Source organism: Hippocampus zosterae, chromosome 4 (assembly GCF_025434085.1).
Source record: "Hippocampus zosterae strain Florida chromosome 4, ASM2543408v3, whole genome shotgun sequence".
Taxonomy (NCBI): Eukaryota; Metazoa; Chordata; class Actinopteri; order Syngnathiformes; family Syngnathidae; genus Hippocampus; species Hippocampus zosterae.
In genome coordinates this window covers 15,814,652-15,836,038 of record NC_067454.1, presented here as the reverse complement: position 1 = coordinate 15,836,038, position 21,387 = coordinate 15,814,652, and the positions used below count along the sequence as shown (strand labels likewise).

The following is a 21,387-nucleotide window of genomic DNA, read 5'->3' as shown; positions in this document are numbered from 1 at the left end:
CTGCCACTCAGTCCCACAGCAGAACTGCGGACTAACAATGTTTTTTTAAAATACAATACAATACAATACATGCTGATATTTATAAGCTAAATGCTTGCTTTTTTTTCAGTGTAGAAATGTGATCAACTCGTCATCATTGCTTTTTATTTATCCGCCACATTACGTTGTTGCTCAAGCCATTTACTCTTGATCTCTGTCCTTCACGGACATCTCCATTCGATGCCCTGACTTGTGGGGATCACTTGCTATGCAAAAGCCTAGGTCACAATTCACAGCAAATCAGCCAACTTTGAACTTCTGTCTTGTGTGGACACGGCAACTGGTTTTATCAGATTCAACACCCCCCCGACTGGAAGACACTGGCACATTTTCCCTGCCGCTTTTCCCACTGAAAAGTTTTGTTTGGATAATTATTTTTAAGTTGAAATGATTTTCTTTTACATTTACTGTGCCGTGGGGCGGCTCAAGGTAGAACATGGGAAGGTTTACACTTGTTTTGGTGAGGGAAATCACTAACTGCCGTCTTTCTGAAGCAAGCCAGCCAATTAGCATATTTATTTAATGATTGTCCTTGATGAGGGATCAAAGACTACACCAATCGAATGTGACAGTTTACAGTGTACAGCATAACGAAACAGACACAGCCGACGTTATTTGTGCAGCCTCTGAGAAGCCCACTAAAACAACCCACAAAATAAAAACGTTCACATAGGCCTACTTGCGAACCAGTGTCTAAAAAACTACTACTGTGCTGAACTTGAACTTATTGCCTTGCAAAATTGTGTCTACAAAACAGAACAGTGGTGGACCTCCGTCCATTTATCCATTTTATGCCACTTGTCAGAATCAGAATCACCTTTTTTGGCCAAGTATGCAATAACAAGCAACTACGATAAACAAAGGCAGGACAAATGTGATCAACTCGTCGATCTCTATTCTATAGAGATAATGAAACACATAACAATGCGCCACACGCACACATTTATACATCGTGGTTTAGAATGCCAAAGCAGAGTCAGTCCATCCAAAATAGCCATGCTTGCCTTTTACCCCTCAAAAGACATACTGTACATGGTATTTCACTGTGTTTTGGGAATATGTCAGAAATTGACTGGTTAAAGAAAAGACAGCTGAAAAGTAAAAGCCATACGCCCCATCGCTCACTTACAATGAATGACGTACTGAGACACATTGAGAATTATAATTAAATATGGGGACAAGTATTACTGAGGTAGGCTATTCTCCTCACACTGCCCAAGGCCTGTGTTAGGCCAAGGCGCTAACCCAATTTCACACTGCGTGACTTGGTCTGGCCTGTTTCAATGCACTATCACAGTGTGAGTGCCATCTGGTCCTGGCCTCTGAAGCAAATGGCCTTGCTTTTCACACAGATCACATTAGGGTCTTTTTAATTCATTCGGGATGTGCCCTTGTGTGTTAATTGGCTCAACATGGCCAGTGACTCTCGCCTGTTGCTTAAGAAAGGATGGACTCTTCTTGGGAGGTTTAAGTTCCCTTAAAACCCCCTCTATCAATCTGTTTTCACATATTTATTATAAATTATCTGTTGAGTCTTTTACTCTATAAATATGGTGCATATAAGATATGTGTGCCCTGTTGTAATCTGCTTTGATTACATTAAATAATCAGTCTAGCAATGTTTTTTTTTATGTTTGTTGACCAGATATTTCGTTATGTTTCGTGGACACAATGTAGGCAGGCAAAGAAAATGCAAACAAACCAATGACTTGTAAAGAAAGTGATGTGATGTATGTGTGTGTGTGTGTGTGTGTGTGTGGACGTGGGTGTTGGGCCGATACTGAGTGTGGCAGCTTGAGCTCTATATCGCTGTCAGTTCAATACATCACTGACACTCAGGTGGATTACAGATGTTCTTTTTATTCCAACACTGCAACACAGTATGGCAGGAGCAAAGGTGAAGCCACATACAGTTCCGGACAACTACCACTCTGCATTCCTCATAGCTCCGCCCGACAAACAAAATGTTGTTCCTTCTCTTAAACGAAAACAAAATATACGTGTGTGTGTGTGTGTGTGTGTGTGTGTGTGTGTGTGTGTGTGTGCGTGTGTGTGTGTGTGTGTGTGTGTGTGTGTGTGTGTGTGTGTGTGTGTGTGTGTGTGTGTGTGTGTGTGTGATCGTGTAGTATTTTAACTAAAGCATTCTGGTAGAAATTATATGATTCCGACTAATCAATTTTTGCAACTACACATAGCAAAGGAGAAAAATAACACAACCATTCTCCATCCATTGTCGTCTACAATTAACTGCACTAAAAATACAGTTGAATGAATGAAAAATAACAACATGAAACACAAGATACAGCAAAAGTAACAAAATAAATACAATACCTGCAACACGGTATGACGGGAACAATGGTGAAGACGCATTCAGTCCTGCACAATTTTCTGCGTAACAAACGAGCGTTTGCCAATCAATTCCACACGTAATACGTTTTAGTCGACAAAAAAAAAAGAAAAAACGCCACTTTAACAACAACACAGAAAAAAATGTGGACTCACAATTAAGGAGAAATACTTGAGCACACCACACAGCAGTAAAAGATAAACAAATTGAAATTATTTAGAACTGTTCAGCAACGAGATCAAACTCACCACTGCATTCCTCGTCGTTCTGACTGACGTCACGGCGGAAAGCAGGTGCCACAATTTTGGCTCTTGCGTCACTTCCGCGATAATTTATTAGTTTGTTTCACTCTGTTACACACACACAAATATCACAAAACCAGGCGTATGTTTTACTTTTGAGTTATTTACAAAAATTGTGATTGTGAGTTTTTAGATTTTTCAAAAAAATACCCTCCTTTAGATCTTCTCATTTCTGCCCAGAGGTTAAAATTGTGGTCCGAGTTCATCAAAATAAGTTCAAAGTGTATAGTAGATGTGTATCTTAACTAAGGAAACTTTAGCCAACGATATGCTAGCACTTATCGGGAACGAGTTGCCTGATAATATTGTAACCCGGAGTTACTCGCATCCTACATCACTTCACAAATTGTTCAAATAAATGGACAGAGCAAACAATAAAAGTCGAAGCACACCATAATATGAACCCAGCATGAAATCAAACCCAAGATGGACTTCCCCTCATAGCGAATGTCGTCATTGGATCCGGACACCAGCGAATTTTTGTAATCAAAAGATAGTTAATCGTCAGTTCCAGGGTCTCTTTCTTAACGAGTCTATTTCTACCTTTAACTTAATGCTTTCATGCACTATAACAAGTAATGTCACAATCATGAGAACGTTAATCGCTCCTCTGTTTACACATGAGCAGGCGAGGCACCACACCCCGTTTTTTTAATTGAAATGTGCTAAACAGTGATGTTATCACGTACATGCGGTTTCGTCAGCGTGCAGCTGACAATATGTGTCATAAAAAAGTTTTCACTGACAAATACGGGTGAACGTATGCACAAAATTGTTCGAACGTAAAAGGTACTTGTACTCAAACCAATGTTTCAGCTTACTTGTAGAATAAATGCTACTAACATAACATTTTCCTATGATGCCGCAGGGTATTTAGTTACCAGTACACATAATATGGGCAAGATGCCAAACAAATCATACACTGCAGCCATGAGAAAGCCATTAAAACAAGAATAAAGAATGTTTACTTTCTTAATTTTCGAATGTATTGGTATTGGTTTAATCAGAAAACATTTACGTTACCCCCCTCCACTCCCCCTATAATGGCATGCGGAAGTCAATAGCCTGTGGCATTTTGGTAAAAAATGTGAAACGTACATCATGCACTGACAACCACACAATTATGAATGAAAATCCATCCAACAATTTTCTGATCTGCTCATCCTCACAAGGGTTGCGGGGCATGCTGGAAGCCTATTCCAGCTGTCTAGCAGTAGGCTGGGTACACACTGAACCTGTTGCCAGCCAATTGCAGGGCACACAGAGAAGAACAACTCTTCGCATTCACCATCACACCTAGGGGCAATTTAGAGTGTCCCATTAGCCTGGCATGCATGTTTTTGGAATGTTGGAGGAAACAAGAGTACTCTAAGAAAACCCACGCAGGCACAGAGAGAACATGCCAATTCCACATAATAAGGCCGGAGTTGGAATCGAACCCTGCACCTCTTAACGATGAGGTCATCGTGCCAACCAGTCGAACACCATGCCGCCCTACGAATGAACAATGTTAACATATTTAATTTTTAAATATAGGGTGGGCCAAATACTAAAAAAAAAAAACAACAACAAAAAAACCCCAACCTCCTCCCCAGCTTTTTATTTTAACTCGCACACGTGCAAGTCAATAACCCGTGGCATTTAGGGAATATACTTCATTTGTAGCAAGTAACCTACACGTACGTTTGAAATGATTTGCTAGTCATTTGTTTTTCTCACACACACACACACACACACACACACACACACACACACACACACACACACACACACACACACACAAACTTCCCTCCCTTTCTCTCTAGATAGATCGATAGATAAGACATATAATAATGCAAGTAATGTTTTACAAACATAATTATGAGGTGTGAATCTTTTTATTAATAGAGTCCGTCAGAACAGAGAAGAATGAGTCGGAAGCCCAAAAGTCTATGCTCATACTTATTTTAATGTATCACAATGAGCAAGAAACATACTTGATGAAATATTTTCAAAGGAGTATATTCAATTAACATCTACAATCAACTTAACTAGGACAACAAGGTTTTGTGACAAAAGTTTCTTTAAAAGTCTGAAGTTCCATGTGGTTTGGATGTACGTCAGTTTCCATGTCATTTGGTACAGTCAGGAAATCTTCATCATATAATTACAGTAACAAAAAAGCTAACAAGACTACAGTATAGAAAAGACATCAAGAACAACATTTTTGGTTTAACTTGCTCTTTTTTGTACATTGCAAGGCTGTTTTTTTTCTACCCTCAGCTGGGCTGCCTGGAGCCCCGGAGCCATGCTTATGAGGCTCGAACGAGGAGTCATTTAAAGAAACGAACCAAAAAAAAAGTCTAAAAGGTTTTAAAAAAACAAAATAAACCAAAAGAAAGTTGTGGCACCAGAAGTCACAAAAGGAACAGATCGCCCCAAGTAGCAGTTCATCTTTGACGTTGGAGCAAATGGTTGTTTGGTTGTTAGTTTGGTTGTTGATTTTGGTTAATATGCTTTTCTTTAAGTGTACAACTGCCTCTTTTTCAATAAAAGACAGTGTGGAGGACCCGACCCCGCTCTCTGCTGTTACTTTCTCTTTTTTTTTTCCTCTGACCACATAACCAACAGAGAGGGGCGAGCTGCCGTGTGACTTGAGAGCTTTACTTGTCTACCAAAGACAAGCTGAGGGGAAAGGGAGACAGGTAGCAACGTGGAGGAGGGGAAAGAGGCCAGCGTCTCTGTCCATCCTGTCCTGAAATTTGGGAAACATCCATCAGAGGGGCAGAAGCAGAGGCAGAAAGAAAGATGAAAGAGCAGCTAGAGTCAAGTTTCAGTTCTCTCTCTCTGTCTGTTTGTCACACATCATCCAGCGGTTCCAGAGTCCATTCTCGTTGTCACTAATCGGATAAGGTGGTGGTATTTAAAGCTGTTTTGGAGCCTGTCCTCGGCTCCCATGCCCAGTTTTGGTGTGCCCACAGCCTCTCGTGTCCTCCTGACAAGAGCTCCAAAGCTTCCCAGAGTCTGTCGTTTGTTGTTTGTTTGTTTTTTTCTTCAGTCCTTCTTCATATCAGAAACAAACAAAGAGTGATGTTTTGTTTTAAATATATCTATATCTGTATACTGGTACACACTCCTTTTCACAGTGGGCAAAGATGACCTCTACGGTGTAACCTTGTCGCTTTTTCAATGTCCAAAGTATCCCAATGTCGATTTTGTGGACACAGACATCCACAGTAACATTTTGATAAAATATACACTTTTTTTTGAGAGGGGTTTGGGTACAAATGTTTTTTGTTAACTGCATAAAGCTTTGGCCACATTCATATGATCAACCAAAGTAAAAGCTATCACAGTCACTTTGATCATTTGATTTTCTCAATTAATCAGAATTGCGTTTCAGTTTGTTTTGATGCGTAACACACACACACAAAAAAGAGTGAAATTAATTGGCTCTTATGAAACACATGCACGCACACACATTCTAATTCATATTCATATACAGGCCATGCTAAGGGAATCTGATGTCGGGATTGTAACTTCTTCTACAAGAGAGCCAAAATGATTACACTTTGGAAATAAGATATATTTGAAACAGCTTTGAAACAATTATATATATATCTATATAAAAAAAATCAATAAAGTGACCAGGACATACCTTTGCATTTTTTCCTAATTAAAAAAGAATAATTCAAAGCTAGTGTTAATTTATGATTTATGAAAAGTAATATACAGAAACCACAAAAACATACAAATAATTATAATAAAATGAAAATACATGTTTGACATTTTAGGGAAATTAAAATACATTTAAGGGAGGAAGACAATATAACTTAAAAAAAATACCACAATTTCAGGGGGGACAGGTTTTTTGAGAAGTGGCAAGCTTGCAGAGTCAATCTTTGATCTTAACAACATGCTATGGTATCAACACCAAAAGGCATTCGAGATTATTGGGGCGTATACATATATCTATATAAATTGGCTGTACAATATTGGTCAAAAAGAAGTTATTCGCCAATTTAAATAAGTCTTGGTTTTGGTTGAAAAAATATACATTTTTGTTTGTTATCAGTGAAAGGGTGGGGGTACCTATGCACATCAATTTCCATTGCAATACGATGTAGTGGGTGACTTCTTTGGGACACGAAAGCCTCCTCGCCATTTGAACTAAGGGACATCTCCAAAAAAAAATCAAAAATACTCCTTGCGACAAGAAAGAATGCTTTGGAATGAAGATGTCCCTTCTTGAAGACCTGTAATCTATGCGTAAAAGTGGCACCCTGCTTACACGTGGGACAAGTCATTGCTGGATTTCCCTGCAAGGGGTGGGCGGGCAATCGCACCTCATTTAAAAAGCTATCATTCGCCTTTGAAACTAATTTTATGTTGACTGGCAAAAATAGGACAATAACCTCGGAGACACAAAGGTACCAGATGTATTATATACACGTTTTGGTAACCACCATTACTTGCTTAACAATTAAGCAACAATCGCGAGTGGATGGAGAGTTCCACGCCTGCACAAAATTGATATTTCAATTAAAATGTGCAAACAGTGGAGAAAAAAAGAGTGAAAATAGACCATGACACCTAAAATAATTCAAATGACAAAAGATCAGTCCTTGCGTCTTAACAAAAAAAAACAACAACATTGTGGTATTTGGAATGCACTGTTCTTCACATACTGTCATAGATCATTGGCTTCAAAACATTGGTCTGTCCAAAAAAGAAAAATCATCAAAATGTCCTTTGGAACATGGATATTCACAGTCTTCAAAGTTCCGTTTTTGCAACAAGAAACAAAAAAGGTGTTGCAGAGAGGCAAAAAATTGGTTTATTGTTTGTTTTCGTTAAAGCTTCGCCAAAAGCAAAATGAGCATGCATCTAATTACTTTTTTTTTTCCTTTCAAAATTCTACATTAGCAGCAAAACGTATGTCTGTGATGACCAGACTTTATACATGATCTTGGGGGAAAAAATGGACATTTGAATGTTTCAAAAGTCAAACAAAGATTCATAACTCTATCTTACAAACTGCAATGGCTCTGAAACGGTGCTACTCCACAACGCACGGACGACGGCCCTTTTTGGTTTTTGGTATTTACGTCAAAAAGCCACCTGTTTGCTTGCGAGGAAACAAAAACGGCAACTCTGATGCGTACTTCTTTATCTTTTAAAATGTTGTTTTCTTTCCTTTAAAAACAGCAACAAATTATCAAGTATAAAGAAGCCTCTTTTCTCATCTTTATGCACCAATGGTGAAAAGTGTTCAGTCTTTGGATTTTCTTTTCGTCTTAAAGCGTGAGAATTATTATTAGTATTCTTTTTTTTCATTTTCATGAATGACAACAAAATTAAAAGTGTAGCCACACTACATGGACAAGAGAGGACCTGCATCGCATCTACAAATACAGGACAGCCAAGGGAAATAAGTGCGAAGATAAGAACACAAAGAGTGAGAAATGGGAGTCAGACAGTAATAAGTGCACGAAGGTTAAAAAAAAAATTAAATTAAAAGTTTCAATGTTTCACCCACAACTTGTTCATCCAGTTGATGCAGTACCAACTGACCTATAGGTTTCAAATAACGCTTAAAACGGTTTCCTCCTTTTCAGGGAGGGGCGTGGGGGGTAGATGAAGGTTGTGAATAAGACAGAAATATCATTTAGATAAATTGTCTGCCCATTATCTAATCTATCGGAATGATCAAGACAAATTCAGATGAAGCGTCTTCAAGTTGGACAATACAGAGCTAATGTTTTTCAGGCTACCGTACTGCTTTGATTCATCTCCAATCCACCAATCTACATAACAATAAAAATGTTCAGAAATACAGAGGGCTGTTTTTTTAAAAAGAAAATTAACCCCCCAACTTTAAAATCAGAATTACTCATGGCCCATTTTTATGTCTGCAATGACTCTGCCTTGGTAAGACGGGATAACAATTGTCCTCCCATCTAGTCTTTATTTCAACAGTTCAACTTTGCCAATTAACTGCCATTTTAATGCCCAGAAAAATGCCATATCAATTTCCACTCTGATTAAAATGTTGTGGTAAATCAATAGAGGAGGAAAGCTAGCGTGTAAAAACATGGATTTGTGTAACAGAAGAAAACATTTGCGAGCCATTGACCTGAGAATAAAATAGACAATACATTATTATTTTACTTTTGTAAGCCATTGGTATCTGAATGCTTAAATAGCAAGAACATGGACCGGACTATTCTCCCATACAGTACATACTGGCTTTTTTTGTGACTGTGCTATTAAATATAAATTATTACGAAACAAAAGGACATCTTCTCTACTCAGAATTTTTTGAAAGGGTTTCTTGAGCCGTTTGTCAGCACTCCTCCGCATCAATCTTTCTCTTCTAATATATTATTAATATGCTTGTGTTTCAGTTCAACCAAAAAAAAAAAAACAACAACAAAAAAACAAAATGGAAACCAGCATGTTGATATGGGAAAACAATCCACTAACAATAAAATTTTTGGTTACAAGCTTTGGAATTGCAGTAAGTTTTTACATCTTTTTTTCTGAAATTGGTTTGTATACCTTTAACGTATTTAACATTGCTGCTTTTTCTGTTTTTTCCATTTGTGTTTTTTTTCCCCATTTTTGTCTTTTTTTTTTTTTTTTAAACACTGTCCATCACCGAAAGCTCTTTTACAATCTGATGGAGTCTGTTCCGACACTAGCGAGATTACTACTACAAGTACTACTGTCTTTGACAAAGCCAGGTTGCTGCGGCTCATCTGCCGTCCTGCCCAGTCTGTCTGCCGACTTCTGACTGCTGTCAGAGTCAGACTCGTCAGTAAAGACGTCTGTTGGTATCGAGGTCTGAACTCCTGAGGTGCTCAATGAACTTGAGGTAACCGTTGAGGGTGAGGACACGGGAGGAAACAGGGAGGAAGCGTAGGAGGGACTGGCATTGGGCTTGCCGACTAAAGCTCTGGAGAAAGGGCCCTGGGGCCAGGGTTTGCTGGCGGCTGTGGTGTTGAGCTGTGTATTGGAGGAGGAGGTGCAAAGAGGGGTGGACAGGGCAGATGTTGGCATGGTGGCTGATGTCGTTGGCGGCGGAGTGGGGCTGCTGATGGGATGAGTGGCGGTCTGCGAGGTAGATGTGTTAGGAGTGGGGAAGCAGGCTGAAGAGTGAGGTAATAAACTAGTAGCGTGCTCTTTGGCATTTCTGGCTGATCGCTTGATTGTTCGGTGTTTGTGCAAAGCTGATTCCAGATGTTGACTGAGCGCTTTTCCCCCATCCAACGTAGTGTCACAAGCCAGGCAGTCATAGAGACTTTCAGCCCCTGCGCCAACGCCACTGGGGACACGCAGCAACATCTCTTGCAGGTTTGCCACAGACTGACCAAATAAACAGTGAGACTTAAGGTGGGTAATAGCCGCTTCTTCCTTGGAGAAAACTGCCTGACACTTCCGGCATGCCAGTTTATACTGCGCCTTGGGGACGATGAACTGGTCTAGATGGAGGTCCGCTGCTTTGCCATCCAACTCATTCTGCTCGGTGCATACTTTATTATGAGTGGAGGAGGTGCAAGGTGTGGTGGGAGATGCACGATGGTGGTTGCCCTTTTGCTCCTCTGTTTTCACCGGATCTTTGGCAGATTCTTTACGATCCCCCGTGGATTTAGAGGGTGCTTGGGTTTGGCTTGCCTTGGGTTGTTGGATTTGCTGAAGCTGCCGCTGCTGCTGCTGCAGTGCTTCCTGCAAGCTCTGCTGATATTGCTGGTAATGTTGCAGCAGAGATCCCGGGGACAGGCCCATCAGTGCTTGTGACAATGCAGGGTTGTAGGGGAACAGACTTTCCATTCCATACATTGGTTGCAGGTAACCACCTTGCAGAGCGCCAGGGATCTGTGGGGTGTAGTAGGGAGAAAAGCCAGGCATGAAGTAGGGCAGGAACTGGTTCGTGAGAAGAGCTGTCGGGTCTGAAGCCAAGGCAGCCTGCAGAGCTTGAAGCTGGGCAGGATCTACCACATACTCCATACCGGGTGTGGGCATAGAGGTGGCGGGAACAGCTGGGTCAGGCTTTTCCTTCTTGGCGCTGGCAGCAGAAGTCGAAGGGGCAGGGGTGCTTCCGGTTGATGACGGGGTTGAGGGCTTCTCTGTCTTTTCCTTGGGCTTTTCCTTTTCTCTTAACCTCTCAACTTCATGCTCTTTGGAGTGTTCAGGCCGGGTGACGGACGTGGTGCTTGAGGAAGTGGAGTTGGATGTTGAGGTGGGGCTGGAGTGGGAAGCAGATGTGCTTGTCTGTGCTGGGCTTGATGTGGACAGGGATGATGAGGAGGGTGGCTTGTTGGGCAGTCCAGATGTGGGCAAGCTTGGCGAGGGAACGCTGGCACCAGGCATGTTCAGCAGGTTTGAAGTTTTCGGAGGAGTTAAAGCTGCAATTCAGGAGTAGAAAAAAAAGACAGAACAACAGTGAGGGCATTAACTGACTTCATGGTGAGAGTATCACCGAAAAGACAAAAATCAAATACAAATTATTTGCTAGGAATTTCAACTCCCATATATGCTCGTGTAATTTTGCCATTCTGTCTCATCTATCCAGTTCTTGAACAAAAACCAAATATTTCCTTACCGTGCTTTATAATTAGTTGCACATATAAGATTTGTTTGAGGAGAATGTAGTAGTGTATAATGTGAAAAGAGCATGATTCAACAACTGCTTCTGTAACTGAATGCTACTGAATGTGAATATGAATACAAATATGTTCAATTTAAAATATGACATTTTTGTACAGTGTTTGTTTTTTACACAAGAAAACGATTGACAATAGTTCCATCACATTTGTTTTGTGTGCATTTTAATTTACTATGACGATTAATGCAATTGTATTTCAAATTTTTGTCACCGCATGCAAAATGAAAGCGACTTACCTGAGTTAGATGAGTTAAAGCTGGACAGAGAGGGGCTTCCAACCCCTGGCAAGAGGACAGGTGGAATGCCTTGTAGATTGGAATAGGCTGACTGTAGATTCAGCGCCTGCATTGCAGGGTTATCAAATATTCCCTGTTGCTGCATGGCCTGCTGCTGCGCCAATCCTAAAACTTCATTGGCCTTCTTAATGCGGTCCATCTCTTGCTGAGCCATAAGTTGACGGACAGTGGCTGGGTCAAAGTATTCTTTTTCTTTGTCAATCTGACTGCCGATGGTATCCTTAACCTTGGCGATATGCTGCTGGGAGAATATGTGATCTCGAACCGAGAGCCGGGCACTATACTTGACACCGCACAAAGTGCATTCGGTCTTCGGCCCCTCGTAGGACGACTGATTAATTCCAAAGTGCTTGGCCATGTTGAGCTTTGCCTTTTTTTCCTTGGCACGGGCATTTTGAAACCACACCTGGACCACTCTCTTTGGAAGTCCAATATCATTGCCAAGTACTTCGCATTCCAACATGGTGGGAGTCCTGTAGTCATTAAAACAGGATTTCAACACTTTAAGCTGGAGGTTTGTCATTTGCGTTCGGAAGCGCTTTTGACCGGGACGATCACCGCTGTCTATGCTCCTGGTGCCCGAAGCTCCAGGACTTGGCGAGCAAGGATCCGCCAGGCTGGATGTCTCGCTGTGGTCAATTATATGTTCATTTTCACAGTCCTTAGCATAATAGCTTGTAGCAGGGCTTACAAGCCCTGAGGACATCTGGTCATCATTTTCAAGGATGGGGACGGAGCCCCCAGGCTTAGGCAGGTACTCACTACTACTCTGGCTGTGTTTTGCATCAGCGCTGTCATTATCAGCATTAGCCTCATCACCTGTAGTTGTGTCTGTGATGGCTGTATTGACAGAGGAGCAGTCGTCATTATCCAGTTTGTTGTGATCAAAGCTGAGGTTCACAGCAGCCATGGCTGAATTCTCAAAATCTTCCATTCCTTCAACTTTAATGGACGAAGGACTCAGAAGAGCCCTGGGAGATGAATCAATTCCTCTATTCACCGGCGACATGGAGGAGCTTTGTCCATCCATATTTGAAGACGCCATTTGGGAATAGCCCGATGTCTCTAAGGCATCCAACTTCATTTGGATCCCCTCATGGTCAGGTAGCATGCCAGAGAGTGTTAGATTATACCCAGCGCGTTTGGCCTCGTGCCAATGACGAGAGCGAATGTGTGCCTCGAGGGCAGTTTTTGCTTTAAAAAGAGCTCTGCAAAAGGGGCATCTCCGATGAGCTTGAGCTGGCCCCACTGCTCTAAACTGGCCTTTCCTCTCCCTTGCTCTCGTATTTTGAAACCAGACTTGCACGACTCTCTTCTTCAGCCCCACTTCATGCGCAATGTGGTCAAGCATTTTACGTGTTGGATTAGAATCCAATAGGTACTTCTGATAGAGAATCTCTAGCTGCTCAGGTGTGATGGTGGTTCGAAGCCTCTTGTCTCTATGTGGCTCTTCACTGTTTGTGCTGTCATTCTCTCCCGGGCTAGTGCCGGCTTTCTCCTCCAACTTCCTTTTCAGGGAATTCATTGTGGATGTGGGGGTGGATGGAGAAGTGGCAGAGCTGCTGGGGATCTGGGGCATCGTCCCAGAAAGTAACTGACCTGCCAGGAGAGGATTGCTCGGGTCAAATAGCATGAACGGCATGTCCATTGAGCGGTCAATGAATTGTGGGTGAATGAACTGATTCTGCACAGAGAGGAAGTGTAATTGCTGGTGCTCCTGCCAGTGCTCAAAGGAGGGGAAGGCGATCTTGCACTGATCACACTGGTATGGAATGATCTGCTGTGCCATTTGTTGTGGAGCCGAACTCATGTGGGGGTTGTGGCTCAAGTGAGAGCTTTGGGAAGGGGCCTGGCTTGTCTGAGAAGCTGATGGAACACACTGCAGTTGCTGTTGGGCAAAGGAAGAAGAGGAGTGTTTGTTGGGTTTGGACATTGGTTGGATATTCTCTTCTCTCGGATGTCTGTGCTTTTGTGACTCCGATTGGGGTTGGGGTACATTTTCCTGCTTGATGGAGGTCTTGCTAGGGGGATCAGCCGGAATGTCAGGTACCTCTTTTGACTTTTCCTCATGGAGGTTTGAGGTGGTAGCTGGTGACGCCTCCTCCTTATCAACTGAAGGGAGGTGTGAGAATGCTGAAGTTGTCGGTGGAAGTGGGCAGAGACTTGAAGAGGAGGGCATTGGGGTGTGGCAGGAGGAACCAGAGGGAGTATAACATTCGTTTGAAAGATCAGTTGAATCCTCATTGTGGCTATCATAATGTCCGTCCTCGTCTTCATCTTTGTAGCACAACTTCTTTTGATGTTTTATGAGGTCAAATATTCTCTGGAAAACCAAGTTGCATTTTTTGCACTGGTAGTTCAGATTGGCGGTGCGAATATACCGATCGTTGGAGAGTTCTCGTCTCTCGCCATCTTTCCCTCCATCACTCTGGTTCTCATAATTCTTTCTTGCCTTCTGGCGAGCATTTTGGAACCAAACAACAATAACACGAGTGGGGAGGCTCAGAAGGTTGGAAAGCTGTTCAAACTCATCGTCCTTCGGATAAGCATTCGCATCAAAGAAATCTTGTAAGATTCTCAGCTGGTAGTCTGTAAACCTAGTTCTAGAAGATCTCTTACTTCCGTAGAAGTCTTGCTTTTGTGGTTCAGGGGAAGGTGGTTTCGAGTCCATTTTAGTATCATCAAGTGTTGTGGTTGGTGGGTTATTGAAGTTGTATGGAGAGTCTTTGTTGCGTTGTCTCTCTTTGAAAAGAGTGTTCCTGAACCAGTGCTTAATGACCTTTTGCTGCAGTCCTGATTTATCGGCCATCTCTTTAATCTGATCTTCATTGGGTGAATTGTTTATGTCAAAGTACTGTCGCAGGACCCGAAGCTGGTCATCTGTGATACGTGTCCGCGGCCTCTTGTTCTGTTGCTGCTGCAGCATGGCCGGGGTGAGCTGCTGTTGGTAGAGTTGGGCCAAGTCTGAGGCCAGGCTTGGTTCAACAGAGGGTAGCTGTGGAGTCAGCTGGCTGGGCAAAGACTGGAGCGACATGGGTTGCATCATTAGTGGTGAAAAGATTGGCAAATCCATTGGCATGGGAATTTGTGGCATTGGAACTGGAGGCTGTGGAGTAGGTACAGTTGGAGGCGTGAGTGAGGCTGCAGACACAGGAATATTTGGTGTGGGAGCTCTTTGGGGCGGAGGGGGTGGTGGAGGAGGTGGAGGTGCTGGGGCAGCCTCTGGTGTAGGGGGTCTCAGTGGATATAGTTTATCATAATTCTCTCTGTATTCCTTGGCAAATCTCTCAAGGGATCGAAATGGGAAGAAAGCCTGGTGGATATGCTCCTGGTGACTCTTTAGAATGAGTATATTTGAAAACAGCTTGCCACAGGCCTCACATTCCAGTTTCTCCAGTCCCTCAATGGGATCTACCACTCTTGTGATCCCACCTGGTCCACTTGATCCTGTCAGCCCAGTTCCCCTTTTCTGGGCCTTTTGTTTATTTTCATTATACTGAATGACTAACTCGAACCCAAAATTTTCCAGCAGGGCTTTGGTTGCGTTTCCACGAGCATCTGAAGCAATCCTTGGCGGAAGTAAGCCGGAGTCATGATTAATACTAGTTGAGATGTGTTGAATGTCCCTCCTTTCCTTTAGTTTATCCATTGAATCTTTGTTGGCATCCTCGTTTTTTTCAGTTGCATCTTTGTCTTTTTGAATATTTTTTTCGGTTTGCGAAGAGGGAGGCTTATGCTTTTTTTCAACCTGCTGGTGGAGAGAAGCACTCTGTTGCAGCAATGCCATCTGTCCTTGTGCCTGTGAGTGAGGCGGCAGCGATTGCTGCTGCTGCTGTTGAGCTTGCTGCTGAAGGTGGTGATGCATCAGTTGCTGCTGCAAGCAGCTCTGCTGGGCTGAGTTCTTGAGATCTTCTAGCAGCGAGGAGGTGGTTGCTCCTGTTAGGCCAAGTGCTGAATTACTGATGTTGATCTCTGGGTTTAGCTGAAATTCTGCTCCTGGGATGTAGAAAGGAAACAGTAACTGTTGTTGCTGTAAGGGGAGAAGTGCATCAGTTGTCATGGGGAAGTGCTGCAGAAGTGCTGGGTTAAAGAGCTGGGATTGTAGAAGAGCAGCCTGCTGCTGGAGCTCTTGCTGAAGCTGAGCTTGGGCTTGCGCGTGAGCTAATTGCTGTTGTTGCTGAAGCTGCTGTTGTCCCCGTGAAGAGAGCATATCTGCATATTTAGCCTTTTTTACCTCATTGTTCTCTGACGGTGAGGAATGGCTGCAAAGTGAGCTGTTAGTTTCATGGCTATGACTCTGTGAAACGTGCGTTCCTCCAAGAAGATTCTGCGCTGTTTGAGTGCCAGAGGTGCCATGGTTGGTAGAGTTTGTTGTTGAGTTGCTTGTTGGGCCTGGACTTGCCGTTGAAGTGCTGATGATCGTACCTCCGCCACCTCCACCAGCAGCACTTGCAGAGCTAGTGATACCTCCCGCAGCTTCAAGTTTAGCTGCCCTTGCTTTTGTTTGGTGTAGAACAGAGCGCATGTGGATCTCTAAAGTGGAACTCTGGCTATAAGCCACATTACAAGTGCTACACTTGAATGGCTTGTTGTCAGGGCTGCTCGTAGGCTCCGGCTGACCAGTGGTGGATTCCTGAAGAGCTCTCTTCACCTTGTGCAGGTGGGAGACAGAGTTGTAGTGAACCAGCAGAATATTCTTCTGTGTGAATGACTCTTTGCACACGGTGCACTTGAATGGACGAGATGGATCTAAGAATTTTTCCATCGTAAAGTTGGGACCTTTTCTGAATGGCAAAGCGCGTTTTGGTTCAGATCCAGAGTCTTCCAGCAGTGAGCCAGAGTCACTGCCTGTTGGGCTTTGCTTTTCCTCTGTGTCACTCTCATCCCCTTCTTTGTCATCTTCTCCCAGACCTCCATGTTCTTCACCAAGGGCCGGGTCACCCATGACCATAATGTCACCATTCATCAATAAGCCTCCATACAGCTGCTGGATGTCAGCTTCACTAAGCTCCAGGTGGCTGGTTTCCAAATGCTTCTTCAAGGCTGGTAGCGTCCTGAAGCTCCGCTGGCAGAGGCAGCACATGGTCGCTGCTCGGATTACATGATACTGGGAATGGAGTTGTAGCTTCTCCACAGTCTTGAAGGCCAAGCTGCACTGGTTACAACGATACTTATAGACATGGCGATCAGAAACAGGAAGCTGAGGCCTTTTGTTGTGAACTTCATTGAAGTGCATCTGGAGTGAGTTGGATGATTTGAACACTTGATTGCAGCCTTTTTTCCAGCACAGAAATCCAGTAGCATCATCCTTCTCTGTTTGCTGATCTTCTTGAGGTGACTTGCGAGCCTCAACTATTTCTGTAGGAAGTGAAACTCCCTTCTCCGGATCAGCATCTAAAGCATCTGTGGAGAAAACAAAGAGTATAGAGAAATGTCAAACGCTAATTTCCTGTACACAAATGTGTATAGTCGAACTGAATTTGCAAGCATATAACATCTGATTTAAATGTTTCTTTGTAGCAACCCTTCAAAACAAAAGGATGTATTTTCTCGGGTGACAAATCCAGACACTGACCAGCTTGTTTTGTTGTATCTTCATCATTGGCAAAGGCATGAGAGGGGTTCTGAGAATCTTTTTTTGAACCGGGAACAGGTATGAACATGCTTGCTGGTAGGACATCGGTTGCTGTCACCTGGGGGGAAATCAACATTTTAGAAAACACGACTCGTGCACATCATTAAAAGTCAACATATTGTAATCGATCATTTTTTGTCTCTAACGCTGGTCTGGTACAATAGAAATGCAAAACAAAAACAAAGCAGAATGATTTGAGACAACTAGTTGATTAGGTTATTAGAGGAAAAAGCTAAGTATCCCAAGGTCACTTTTGAATTGGTCCATCTAATTGGCAAACATAGTTCAAAATGGCTATCATCCAGCCAGACCCAGAATTAATGAAGCTCATTTTCATTGCTGCAGCCTTACACAGACTGATAATGAAGCACCGAGTGAGAAGGACGGCTGGGGGATATAAAGAACTGTTTGTAACTTGTTTGCGCCATACACAAAAACCGTTTTGTTTAATTAGGAACCTCATATATATGATTAAGAAAACAGCAGTACCAGAAGCAAAATAGCTGGGGGGTATAATTAAACATCTGTACCAATTATATGATGATGAACTAGCATGTAGCTTTAATTAAAAACCCGTGCTAAAACATTGAAAACACCCATGTGGGGGAATAAAAGAAACCCTCGACAAGACTTTGGGTCGACAGAACTGAGGTAATATGGGTGAGATGTGAAGACAATGGGATGATTAAAAAAAAGAACGGTATGCCAGAACATATCGATATGCATGCTTGGCAAAAAATAAGTCACCTATTTCAGAATTAATTATGCTCCTCTCCTTGGATGAGTGTAAGGGATAAATCACTTTTCCATCTGCATTCACTAGTTATAAAAATGTGTTGGCTTTAATGTGTCTCCTATTACGGGTCTTCTGTCATGCTACTCTGGAGTGGTTCAGTACATTACAACCTCTATAAAAGAAATAAATATTGCAGTCTACATTGCAGTCTACCATACTAATGTGCTTGCCATTTACTTTCTAAATGGGGGGGGGGGGAGACGACCAGGCCGTAGATAGAGCAATGTTTTACTGTGCGGTTGTCCGGCCCGCTATTGAGCCGTACAAGAACAGAACAAAGATTTGCTCAGTGATTTACAAGAAAACGGGGCAAATAAAATTTTATCCCCCCTTTTGATGAACATTATTGGAAGCAAGGAGACGACTTTCAGTAGAGAACAATGCAGCAGTACACTGCGGTTGATATAAATCCAACGACAGGCCTCCGTATCCTCTCCTTCTGTCAGTTTATGGAAGCAAGCTCACCGATTAATTAATTACTCAATCATCCAGGAGTGGAGCTGGTTGTTCCCACTAAAACTTAATTCTTCATCTTACAAAGAATTTTGGACAGTTTTGAGTGATTTGGGATTTACTAAAATGATTGAAAGCCAACATTGGTAACTTCTGACATCACAAATATTCTTCTGGATGAATGGTCAAAAATTCCATCAGACATACTACAATAAGGTGTAGCACATCAAATCCATATTTACGGGAATTAACTTCCTGCATGTGCGATGGCCATACGTTCCTATAATTGCGTCCATTTTGTGTGCTTTCTTGTCCTGCACTGCAGTTATCTTACTTGCCGCAACCTTGGCATCACAGTGTCGATCAACAGTCCACGCAGACCTGATGGAATGCTAATTTTTTGTGCTATAGAAAAATGAAACCAAGATATATAATTTCCCCAAATTTTAGAGGGCTGACATAATGTGGTTGCACAAGTGTGGACACCCTCATATCTAGGATAGTGTTGAGTTCAGAATTAACCAGTCCTATTCCATTCAAACACGTGTTAAATGGGAGCCAGCACATGCCTGTCGCCATTTAAAGTGCCAAACCCCGTTCAGATGTTCTAGTAGGCCTTCCCTGATTTAATTTTATTTTAAATTGTTATTCTAGCAGATGCCAAAGGGGTTTCGTGCCATAATTTGGTGTTTAGAACTGGCCACTGGTTTCAGACCTCAGTTGCAGCTACCATTACGTTTCACGGTACGTACATGGTGTTGTGTTTGCGTCACATATACCTTTTGGAATCACGGCCCAAAAAATAAACCTCAGTTTCATTGGTCCATTACAAACCAGGTTATAGGCTGATGCAACATAGCTTGATGCAGACAAACACAATGTGGCCCATCAACAAAAACCTGGCATTTGAACCGGGGCTGCGGGTGGGGAGCTGCCTTTTTATATCCACTGTACTAAATCGTATTCGATTTCCCCTGCCATTGGATGATGACAGTAAGTCACTTTGAATAGCCAACGCGCAAGCATAACAAATAAGAAATTGCTTGCTTAAAACCACAGAATATCGGAGAACTGGTTCAAGACGAGGTCATTGACTTACTGTGGCGATGAGCTTGTCAACACAGTCGGGTGCGACACTGTGCAGGTGTGTGAGGTGGAACTGCAAGTGGATCTTGTTGTTGAGCATGTCCTGGCACAGCGGGCAGCGTAACATGGGCTGGACAGAGTGCTGCGTCATCACGTGCATTCTGAGACGGTTAAGGTCTGTGTTGGTGAACTTGCAGTAAGGGCACTGGTACATCTGAGTAAAAGTAGATAGAGAAGCAGACGAGAGGGGGGGTGGGGTGAATTCACGGAGGGTTAATAGGGTGAAATGGCTTTGTGAGAGAAGAGAAGCTGGAGATGAGGAGGGTGGGGTGAAGCGAGCCTTCCCTCAAGCAACCAGATTCCTCTGATCACAGACAAGTGTGTAATAGTGAGAACCACTCACTCTTGGCATCCACTTCAAAGTGCTCTCATCTGTCAAATACCTTATTGATTTTCCACCTTATACACAATTAGCAATGCAACTGCGGCTGAGAGGCTAAAATAATTTTGAGGAGAGTTGAAAAGAAAGTACCGAATACTATGAAAAGGCTTGGCAAGTTGAATACAAAATTCATCCAAAGAAGTTCTCCATTTTTTTAACTGGAGTTAAAGTTTCAGGCTGATAATGAGGGCTTACTAATTGGAGACCAAAAAGGGCCAGACTTCTATGAAAGCGTATGCATGGCTGCACCTCAAGTTCTGTGATTTGCAGCGCTCACCTGCTCTGCAGATCGCTTTTCAGCTGCCCGGGGACGTTTTGAGGACAGCGGGCTCTCAGAAGTCTCCGACCGTGACGAGGGCCTTTTGCTTGGGATCGGGGAATCTGACTGGTGCGGTTCTGAATGGCCGGACACTGCTGAGCAGACACACATGCACAGAGGGATAAAAGAGGAGACGTCTGGATGAGTTGAAGGCATGGCATCACGAGACAGGTCAATCGATATCAGTGAGGGTAAAGAGTTAAAGGGCCGTCTTTCGTAAATGTGCCATATCCACATTTAATGGGAAATGGGCAGTACATCAACACATTTAATTCTTCTTTCATGCTGCTCTTAACGCCAGAGCCAGAGACAACATCATCTACAAATGTTAGTTTACCACGGGGCGCAGTTTTAGGTTTCACCGCACCTCATATTTTCAGTTCATGTGAGTCGCTCAAAGCGAGACAAAGTACATAAACATTGCCCCTTCGATTCACATCCACGTAGGAGCTCTCTTGCTTTGTTCTGAGAAATCCTGCGTGTGTCGTCTTGTTATGGCAATAGTTCAACAGCCTGCAATAAGGAGAACGTCTCTTGTTGCCACGGCGACCCCAAGCCTTTGACTTCAGTGACCTGTAACAGTGGTGGACCAGCCAGACAACCCATCGTGTTGTGTTACTGATGTTACTATTCAGAATCTTGTGTCATAAAACCATAGAACCATTCGCTATTATCTAATGATATTAGATAATAGCATATAGCATATCTTGCAGCGTAAAAGACAACAATGCAAATTCAAACACTCATCCCACGTTTGAGGAGAAAAGTCTCACACATGAGCAGGTGCTAACACTTTAAAACTCCTCTGTGTAGCAAAGAAAGAGAAAATGGAAGTGGCACAAAGGGAATCATCACACTTAAATGCTCAATTAAGCTGTAGCTTCCGCAGGACCTGAATTCACTCAGAGCCAGCATGAGGAGAGCCACAAATTCACGGTGGAACATACGGAGCTGCCTTGCTACCCACTAACAAGCCCATAAAGAGTTCAAATTGGCCTGATTCCTACAGTCCCAGAAGGGCAAAT

The 21,387-nt window shown here is 42.9% G+C and overlaps 1 protein-coding gene across 4 annotated transcripts in view; it reads right to left on the bottom strand.

The window, feature by feature from the left end:
• Positions 1–5,225: 5,225 nt before the first annotated feature.
• The window catches only part of zfhx3b (zinc finger homeobox 3b), a 266,964-nt gene continuing 250,802 nt past the window's right edge, over positions 5,226–21,387 (bottom strand). For 3 of the 4 annotated variants that reach the window (XM_052063746.1, XM_052063744.1, XM_052063745.1), the window contains 5 exons: positions 20,321–20,457; positions 19,615–19,815; positions 17,207–17,324; positions 11,572–17,034; positions 5,226–11,075 (listed from right to left, as the gene is read on the bottom strand). In XM_052063746.1, the coding sequence (XP_051919706.1) occupies positions 9,340–11,075; positions 11,572–17,034; positions 17,207–17,324; positions 19,615–19,815; positions 20,321–20,457 (7,655 nt within the window). In that variant the 3' untranslated portion in view covers positions 5,226–9,339. The remainder of the gene's footprint in view (positions 11,076–11,571; positions 17,035–17,206; positions 17,325–19,614; positions 19,816–20,320; positions 20,458–21,387) is intronic. The other variant, XM_052063747.1, reaches the window with a different exon arrangement.